The 10043-nt window shown below is 51.5% G+C and overlaps 1 protein-coding gene across 4 annotated transcripts in view; it reads left to right on the top strand.

Moving 5' to 3' along the window:
• Positions 1-9418, top strand: part of Afap1 (actin filament associated protein 1) — a 110360-nt gene extending 100942 nt beyond the window's left edge. For 3 of the 4 annotated variants that reach the window (XM_029477636.1, XM_021163595.2, XM_021163596.2), the window contains 4 exons: positions 687-851; positions 3094-3284; positions 4659-4823; positions 6879-9418. In XM_029477636.1, the coding sequence (XP_029333496.1) occupies positions 687-851; positions 3094-3284; positions 4659-4823; positions 6879-6905 (548 nt within the window). In that variant the 3' untranslated portion in view covers positions 6906-9418. The remainder of the gene's footprint in view (positions 1-686; positions 852-3093; positions 3285-4658; positions 4824-6878) is intronic. The other variant, XM_021163597.1, reaches the window with a different exon arrangement.
• Positions 9419-10043: the final 625 nt, after the last annotated feature.

Consider the following 10043-nt stretch of genomic DNA (forward strand, 5'->3'; position numbering starts at 1 on the left):
TACAGGTTACAGGTACAGGTTACAGGTACAGGTTACAGGTACAGGTTACAGGTACAGGTTACAGGTACAGGTTACAGATACAGGTTACCTGGGAAATCTGGGAAAGTCAAGGCAGGTGCTTAAAGCAGCCAGACTCTTCTCACCCACAGTCAAGAGTGGAGAGAAGAAATCTATGGTTTACCTCCCTGATGTCCAGCACTCAGCCAGTCCCCTGCCCTGGCACACATTCCAGGGCCTGGTGATATGTGCCACCCACAGTCAGGGTGTCAAAATGCAGGGGGGCAATAATCAAAACACTCCCTCAAGGACATGGCGACACGCCAAGCTGTTCTAGGTAATCCTCCTTACGACACTCTTCCCAGATGGCTCTAGATTGTATCAGGTTGACAGAACTATCCAGGTCACTGCCTTGCCAGATTCCAGAATTGCCACTCTGAGCCTTATTGACAATTATTTGAAGGTTGACACCTTATGGGGAGGAACACTGAAGGGACTCCGCAGTATTCTGTCTCTATTTGTAAACATGCAGATCAAAGTATTAGAGGAGTTGAGTAAAGTCCCCGCTCCAAGCCTGCTAGGCTGTTAGGACTAGCCTGGGACAGCTCTGTGTACCCCAAGAGCTGTTGAGCCACAGGCATCGGCACCTGGACTCCTCTGGTTGAGCTAACCCTGTACTCCCTGCTCAGATGCTGAGCAGTACAAATACGGGAAGAACCGGGTAGAAGCAGATGCCAAGCGGTTACAGTCCAAAGAGGAAGAGCTGCTGAAGAGGAAAGAGGCCCTTCGGAACAGGCTGGCACAGCTGCGGAAAGAGAGGAAGGACCTGAGGGCCGCCATCGAAGTAAATGCAGGTATGGGGGACTTGGCCCTGATGGCCCACGTGCCTGTGCCTGCTGGAGTTCTAGATTCCATTCAGCTCACCCTCAGCTCCATGGGCTAAGGCTGCCTCTTTAGCCTTGCCTCTTGGGGTGCTAGCCTTGTAGGGGAGCCCAGGGTAGCACAGGGCTGATTCAATGATGCCACCATAGGCAGGGACTGTGCCCTGACCCCAGCTGCACAGAGAGACTCCAGCAATTCCAGCCTCAGGTGCTGACAGCCAAGACTGGTAGGTTTTGTTCCTTGCCTGAGGTGATTCAGTGGGGCTTCTGTGGAGGAAGCAGCCAAGGGAGCTGAGACGTTTTCTTAGAGCTCTGCCAAGGTCAAGCAGCTCTCTATTCTTGGAAGGGCCTGGGGAGAGCAAGGCTGTACCTGGGTTTGAGAACCAGAGGAAAGGTCTATGGTAGTGACCACAAAAGAGGGACAGTGAGCGAGGACAGCTGTCGGGGTAGCGGTGCCTAGAGACGGGAAGTGCCCAGGCGCAGGCTAGGCCTTGCTCCTACCAGACTTCCTGATCCAGGATGGAAGCTAACACCTCCCTCTGGTCCTGGCCAGTGCCCGTACTGGGGCAAGGCTTTTCATATTTAACTTCTACCAGCTGAGGAGAAGGGGGGCTGTGCAGTGGATGGGGGAGCCCAGAGAGGTCACCGGCTTCCAGAAGGCTTCAGTGTGGGCTGAGGCTGGTGCATATGGCCATCATAGTTAACCAGAACTGAACTCTGTCTGAATTATGGCTGTTCAGGGAAGTGAGTTAAGGGACAGAGAACAAGAAGGGAGGTGAAGATGGGTCCACTAGGATAATCTGTGGCAGTGGGTTGGGCAAGGTGTCCGTAACAGGCTGCCTGAGAGGGGTGGAGACCCAGATCTATGACAGGGAGGGAGCATGGTGTGTAATGGCAGCTTTTCTACCTGCCTGTGTCAAGTCACAGGACAGAGAAGCAGAAAGGTGTCTCTGGGAGCCAGGCTTCCCGTGTCCTATGGTTTGCCCACTTCCCTGACTCAGTTGTCTTTTCTGTCCATCTCTGTGCATTTCCTGCCACGTTGGTCATCACAACAAATTTCAAAGAGACAAGTTTACTGTCAAACCTTAGAGAACTATATGCCAAGGCCTGCAGAGATATGGATGGGCAATGTTTTGTGACCATGGCAGCATAAATAATTGTCTTAGGGTTTTACTGCTGGGAACAGACACCATGACCAAGGCAACTCTTATAAAGACAACATTTAATTGAGGCTGGCTTACAGGTTCAGTCCACTATCATCAAAGTGGCAGCATAGCAGTGCCCAGGCAGGCATGGTGTAGGAAGAGTTGAGAGTTCAACATCTTGTTCCAAAGGCAAACAAGAGAAGACTGGCTTCCAGGCTGCTAGGACAAGGGCCTTAAAAGCAGAGGCAGGTGGATTTCTTTGTTTGAGGCCAGCCTGGTCTACAAAGTGAGTTCCAGGACAGCCAGGACTACACAGAAAAATCCTGTCTCAAAAAACCAAAAAAGAAAAAAAAAGTGGATGCTCACAGTCATCTATAGGATGGATCACAGGGCCCCCAATGGAGAAGCTAGAGAAAGTACCCAAGGAGCTGAAGGGGTCTGCAACCCTATAGGTGGAACAACATTATGAACTAACCAATACCCCCAGAGTTTGTGTCTCTAGCTGCATATGTAGCAGAGATGGCCTAGTCGGCCATCACTGGGAAGAGAGGCCCCTTGGTATTGCAAACTTTATATGCCCCAGTATAGGGGAATGCCAGGGCCAAGAAGTGGGAGTGGGTGGGTAGGGGAGCAGGGTGTGGAGAGGGTATAGGGAACTTTCGGGATAGCATTTGAAATTTGAAATGTATATAAAGAAAATATCTAATAAAAAATGTGTAAAAAAAAAAGCCCACCCCCACAGGGACACACTTCCTCTAACAAAGCTACATCTCCAAATAGTGCCATTCCCTGGGCCAAGCATATTCAAACCATCACAACATATTCAAACCATAGTCTACAAGTAACTGGTAGAATTTGAGACCTCTCCTTATTTAAGTGAGTGTCATGAGACCCCTTGGGCTGTGTAGGATTATGTTTGACCCCTGACCCTAATCTCACACAGCAACCGGTTATTAGGAAAGGGTCTGGGTTCTGCAGGGAACAGCTGGACTGGAGTACTGTGGGGAAGGCCTAGCAGAACTCAGCTAGGTTGGCCCCTCTGAGGTGACCATGTGTCCTCGGGATTTCAGGCAGGAAGACCCAGGCAGCTCTGGAGGACAAGTTGAAGAGGCTGGAGGAAGAGTGCAAGCAGAGGGAGGCAGAGCGTGTCAGCCTGGAGCTGGAGCTGACTGAGGTCAAGGAGAGCCTGAAGAAGGCCTTGGCAGGTGGTGTCACCCTAGGACTGGCCATCGAGCCCAGGTCAGGGACATCCAGTCCACAGGTAAGTGTCCTGAAGGCACAGCCCACAGAAGTGCTCCATGATCTCTCAGATAGCATGTTCACCACTGTGCATGGTATCAGCCTAATGTTTCCACTATGTTGAGTATTTGGAGGCACTGATGTCTCATATGTTTGTCAGAGTATTTAAAGGCCAGTACTGAGACCTCCTCTGCATGGTCAGGTGACAAAGGCCAGCTCTCTTACCTTTTGGTCTGGTCTGACTTGACACCAGTTTGCCAGGCAGGAACTTGCTCTCACCCTGACAGTATTGCCGGTGTCTGGAAGCTGCAGAGACTGCAACATAATAATCTATACCCCAAATGGGGCATGAGGGGGTCACCGGTCAAGTCTGAGCTCTCACTTTTAGTCATGGCTCCTCATTGTCACCTGACTCAGCCACTGAGACTTGCTGTTGTCCCTATCTGTCCCATGGCCTTCAGGAGCTCAGGAATGGGTGCCCATGCCTCCTGTGTCTCCTGAGACTCCTCTCTGTGCACTGGGGTTGCCTCCTGCATTGGTGACAGCATTACGAATAATTGTAGGCAGACCACATCCTCAGAGGAGTGGCTTGTTAGACAGGTCCTTCTGCTGCTGCAGACACATACTGCCCTTCCCCTGTCCTGAGACATGGGTCTTTATTCTGTCATTACACTAGTGACCATACCCACCCAGAGTCGCCATGGCCTCTGAAGATGTCCGAGGAAAGGCCTGTGCTGCCAAAACATTGAGCTGGGAGCACTCCCAGTCAGGGGCCCTCACAGGAACTCTGGGCTGATATTGCTCTGAAGCAACACCCTGCACATCCCAAGTGTGTTTCCGACATTCTGAGTCATATAATGACAACAGGGTCTCCACAGCACCGTGCTTTCTCAAAGGACCATTTGCGATCCTATGTGGGAGAGCCTGCAAGCCAAATCAGACCCAAGGCAGCCAAGGTGATAAGTTGTTTTCATTTTGAGGTTTCCAAAAATTTCTCTCCAGCATCTGCCACAGTGGGAGTGGTCACAGACCCAGTGTCACTTGGGGCCGCTCATCGTCCTGGGATGCCAGGCTAATGCTGCCTGCTACTGGCAGCTTCTGCTACCAGGCCTGACCCTCTCAGTGGCAGGCAGCTCCAGGAAACATTGACAAACTTAGGAAGCACCACATTGATGGGCAGGTGAGAGAGGAGGTGAGGATAGGAGTGTGGGCTGGAATCTGGCCTCTCGGTCTTCCATCCCTCTGAAAGTGCCCCTGGGATCAGGAACGACCTGTGCTGGTCCTTCCTAGTTTTGCCCATTTCCAAATCTATTTCTGTTTTACTAAACTATTTCTTCCCCAAGAAATGCCGGTGGCTGAGAACGCCCCTCACACAGGACTCTCCTCTCATTAACAGTCTCCTGTGTTTCGGCATCGGACTCTGGAAAATTCTCCCATCTCCAGCTGTGATACAAGCGATGCTGAGGGGCCTTTGCCTGTGAACAGTGCAGCCGTCCTGAAGAAGAGCCAGCCGTCCTCAGGCAGCTCCCCTTGCCGTGGCCACGTGCTGCAGAAGGCCAAGGTGAGACCCCTGGCAGGGCCAGGTACCCCACTGCACTTGGCACTCAGTCTCCTGCCAGAGGTACTGAGCAAGTACTCCTCCAGCTGTCCCCCAAAAGCCTTAGAGGCTGGGGTTCAAAGGTAGCCACCAAATCTGAGCCCCCAAAGCTCTAGGTCACCTCAGAAATGAGCAAGATTACCACTCCCTGGGCTTGTCTTCTTTGGGCAACACAGACTGGGCAGAGTGACCATGATATCCTTTCCAGCACTTACCTACTGTGATTCTCCAAGGAAAGAAAAAGCCAGAAAAAAACCATTTTTTTTTCTAGGCTGTCCCCAGCACCCTGGCTGTCAACTTAGGGTCCCTTTACTCCCTGCAGTCAGGAAGAGGAGCCACCAACAACCTTTGTCACGATCAAACCCTAGGGATTCTCAAAGTATAATTTCTAGATGGCCAGAGCCAGCGCTTCTTGCCCATGATAATGGAAGCGGCTGTAATGGGGTGAAATGGAATGGAAGCAGCAGCAGGTGGGACTGAGCTGGCCTGGGGAGGGGACTTGAGTCCAGATGGTGTCCCTCTGTCCTGAAGATGGAGGATGCTGGGTGTGCACCTTGCCCTGTCCCCAGGCCTTGTAGTGCTGGCATTGATGTGTTGAGTGTTCAGCAGTCCCAGCCCCTCCCTGGACAAATTGCATGTAGGGGAAGGACTGTGTGATGCTCTTAGGGTGTCCTCGGATTCTGCTAGCTGTTGTGCTAGCCCAGCCCCACAGTGTGTGTGCTTCCCCAGAAAGCATGCTTTCTGGAAGGCTTCACGTTGACTGGGAGAAGGCTACTGAGCTGACATTCCAGTGACTTTTCTGCACATCCCACAGGCTTCTTAGTCTATAGTCAGATTCTCCTATGTAGAGGACCATTTTGTCTAAGCCATGCTAGAAAGGAGCTGCATGATTCCCCTCCTGGTATCTTTACCATCAGAGGAGAGGGGTGAGAAGCTGAGCTATGCTATGAAAGAAAAGCTCCCTTGGCTCTGGCTGTTCAGCTTTGTCCCCTTCTGATGGAGAACACGAAGCCTATGACTGTCAGTTCGAGACACAGACAGCTTCATGCAGTTCCCATACAGCACAGGAGGGCGTCTGGTCCCAGCTGTCGCCAGTACATGACAGGAGGTTTGGAGGTTCTTGTCACTGCAGCTGATCTCTGGCACAGCCTCAGGAATGGACCTGAGAAGAATGAACAGTCCTAGTGTCAGAGGGGCCCCGTGAGTTTGGGGTGGGGGACATATTGACTAGGCTAAACATTCTCTTGACTTTTCTAGAATCAAAAGTTCACGGGTAATTAGTGGCTAATGGTATCGCACTGGCAGAAATACGAACCCTAATGGAACAGCTGGCAGAATCAGGAACATTGGGACAGGGAGGGAGGGACGTGCCACAGCTCTGGACTGGTGGCTTGTCTCTGCAGAGGAAAATGCCTGGCCAGCTCCCCGTCTCATCCTCCCCAGACACCTCCTGAGAATAGGTGCTGAGAGCCCCATGTCTGAGGGCAGTGTGCAAGGCCCACTGCCCTGATGCTGCACCCCGCCCCTTACAGCGGCTGTGTCCACTTCACCCATCCAGCCACCCATCACCCACTTTCTGGTGGTAAAAGAAGCAAAACTAACCTGACCTATTAATAGGGCATCCCCATGCGTGTCCCACCTCTGGAACTTCATTTTGCTAGATGAAACACCAAAACAACCAATACCACATTCTTCCCTTGCCTCAGATGCATACTATGATACTGTTTATCTCTGTGAACTTGACTGCCTCAGAGGATATGTAGTCCTTACTCACATGATATCCCAGCAGTCAGCTCTCCCTTCCCGGTTCTGCCTGCTGAGTGTCCCATGTCTGCAGGGGCCACACTTACCTATTTACTCCTGTTGGGTATTTGGATTGGGTTTATCTCTGGCTGGCTACTGCATTCTGTTCTCTGTGGCTGAGCCCAGACATTGTGTAGCTCTCAAAGGCTCATGGACCATAGCAACTTGTGGTAGCCAGGATCAAACTGTCTGCGTTCACACATCTCTCTCCTCCAGGAGTGGGAGCTGAAGAATGGGACATAGAGGGAGCCCAGCCACGCCCAGAGACTGTGTACTGCCACCAGCCTCGCGTGTGACACGTGTGCCTCCCAGAGTGGCCTGAACATGACCGCAGAAGTTTGGACGAGTCTGACGCTGACCCTTGGCTGGCTTGCGTGCACGCTTTCTACTGTATGATGGTGCCCTTTAGGAAAGTTTACTTTAAAACTTTGGTGTCCAAATTTACTTGTTAAGAAGCAGAAATGAAAGGGGTTGACAAGCTGTTTTGAGGCGCCCTCTAGCAGATGGGGCGGTTCTGGGGACCTCAGCTCAGCTCCAGCCTGCAGCCCGTGGACCGTGCGCCCCTGTGAGACAGGGTGGCCCGAGCCTTCCCCATGTGCGGTCAGAGCTGCGTACCTCACCCTGTTTGCCAGAGGGTCCTACTCTGCAGCAGCATGAGCTCCCGTGTCTCTGCACACCCCTCCCCGTCCCGCCTGTCCCCTGTCAATGGAGGTGAAGCCATGAGAAATAGGGCTGTGAAGATTCAGTTTTGGTTTTGGACAAAAATCTTTTGTCACCAGGATAGAGAAGTTGTCATTCTTTTTAACCAGTGTTTTTTCATGTTTGCTTTTAAAGAAAATGCCTCCCCCACTCCGTTTTTTTTTTTTTGTTTGTTTGTTTTTTTTTTTCTTCATGTGCTATGCTTGGACGTTAGGGACTTTTCAGAGACCCTGTTTCCTCCCAGTTTATGATGAGAGTCAGCACAGAGCTTTCAGTCGTTGGGTAGCATATGACCCTTTCTCCTGGCCTGAGACCCCAGCTTCCTGGGTTGCCGGGCAGGAACTCCTCAGCCCAGGAAGCACGTTGGCCGCCATCTGCCTGTGGATTTAACAGAGTGGGGTCTAGAACCTATAGTTTAACCTGGACCATCTTTGAACAGAGACGATCCTTCCAGAGCACCTTCCTCCAGTTTACAGTCGAAGCTGTGCATCATGGGTGCACTCCCATGCTGAGGTTCGGATTGTGCGGGCCCCTCTCACTCTCCTGCTTGCCCCTGTGCACTTGGTAGGACAGTTCAGCTGCTTAGGAGGTGCTGTCTACAGCTCATGGGGCTAGCCTCTACTCTAGGGGGTTGAGTGTCAAACTGGCGTTTTGGGCTTCCCGGTAACAGTCCAAACCTTTCCACCATGGGAAGATGCAGGCAGTGACCTGGAAGTTAGGCATCTCTGCAGACTTGTACAGGACCAGTTATACATGGGTGAGAACCTGGTGATGCTGTACCAGGGGCAAGCCTTCCCATCACAGCCCAGAATGTCCTTAGCACACACATGAGGAGTCTCCCAGGCTCTCTCTCTGTAGTGGTGCCTTTAAGGGCCTTCTCTGGGCAGTCTTCATGGCCATGACTGATGCTCTGTGCTTGAGCCCTGAAGCAGCTACCTTGGAGTCACCAAAGAGCAGCAAAGTGGTCACCAGGGTACAGGGACATCATAGTGTACGTGGAAGCTGCTTAGCTGAAGGTCTGTCCCAGACTAGCCCAGTGTAAGACATTTGCCAGCTGTCTAATGGTGCTTTGCTCTAGTGCCTTCCTCCAAAGGGCAGTTAGGATTCCTCACACCAGCATCTGCGTGGGCTAGTTTCTGCCAGGAAACTGTGTAGGACCAGGATGAGGGATACAGCCTCCACACATGCCAGCCTGTTCATGGAGCCCCTTGGGTCATCACAGGGAGCTGTGACCATTCCATGCTCTGAAAGGGACTTCCGTAGACTTCTGCTGCTTTGGGTCTCAGAGCAATGCTTTTGGCCACTCTGATAGCAGCCTGCTTTGCCAGGAAAGCTGTTCCAGGCTTTGATTGTTACCAAAACAAGGAGAAAATGTCCAGTTTAACAGCCAACCCTGGCCAGCATAGAGGGACACAGTGAATTATCATGTCCAGCAAATAAGCCTCAGCTGAGTTTGTCCTGATGAAGACACAGCAGGTTCTAGGCTCCTGGTGTTCCTAATTTGTGCTGAAAAAACCCCAGCCTTGTCATCCATTCAACTGTGGTGGATCCTGTAAGTTCCTCAGCACCATATAAAGTAGGTCCCGGGGAAGGTAAGGCTCCCAACACAGGGCTCCAATGTCCTGGGCTCCCATTAATGTTCTTAGATTTGGTCAGAAAGCTAGTTGAGAGAGCATTTGTTTCAAAATAAGTTATTTATTTGTATATGTTCAATAAATAGAGTTTTAATTTATATATGTACATATTAGGCACCCATGATCCTGTCAGGAGTCTCAGTGTTCTCATTCTATGACCCTCCCAAAGCCACTAGCATGACCCCAGCCATCGATACCACAGGTTTGCCTTGTGTGGAGCCAGGTAGGCAGAGGGCTGAACCCTTTTTTGTGAGCAATCAGGTCCTCTGGATCATGGGAGTTGCTCCGCCTCTCTTTGTCTGAGGCCACAATGTTTCTAGGGGTCTACTTTTTGTTACAATTTGGCAAGTTGTCATCAGCTTTCACAAACCCCTCTACTTTTTTTTTTATTTATTTATTTCCAGAGACAGGGTTTCTCTGTGTAGTCCCGGTCTCATTCTGTAGACCAAGCTAGCCTCAAACTCAAAAATCCGCCTGTCTCTGCCTCCCAAGTGCTGGGATTAAAGGCGTGTGCCACCACCGCCGGGCAAACCCCTCTACTTCTGTGTCCGTTTACTAGCTAACCATTTGCTTACAAATATCCTGCTGGCCTGGGACTTGCTGTGGTCCCTGGCTTGGGCATGGGGGTGGGGCCCTCAGTGTCACACAATCTCATTTACCAGTGTTCTTGCAAGGATGAGCGTGGGTCACATGGCCTCTTCCAGAATGCTTGCTGCTCCCCTGCCTCGAGTGTCCCATGCATGCCTTGGTCCCGCCTCACCCACCCATCCTCCTCATCTGTCCACTGCCCCAATTTTGGCTGTTTCTGTGTCCGCACGTCCATGCTGATGGGACTTTTAGAAAATCTGCTTTGGAAAGCAATGTCCCAGGCCCTGAGGCCATGGAGGAAGATTTCTGCTATGTGGGGGACTGCAGTTCCCAGATAGAATTCACCAGCAGGCAGCAGCAGGGGTGTCTCTGGCCTCTCCTCCCAAAGGCCAGGGACAGCCTCCCTTGTTACTGACCTCTGCCCTGTGCTCTGGGGATACTTGAGCCAAGTCATTTATCT

The sequence above is a fragment of the Mus caroli genome, chromosome 5 (genome assembly GCF_900094665.2).
Source record: "Mus caroli chromosome 5, CAROLI_EIJ_v1.1, whole genome shotgun sequence".
NCBI lineage: Eukaryota > Metazoa > Chordata > Mammalia > Rodentia > Muridae > Mus > Mus caroli.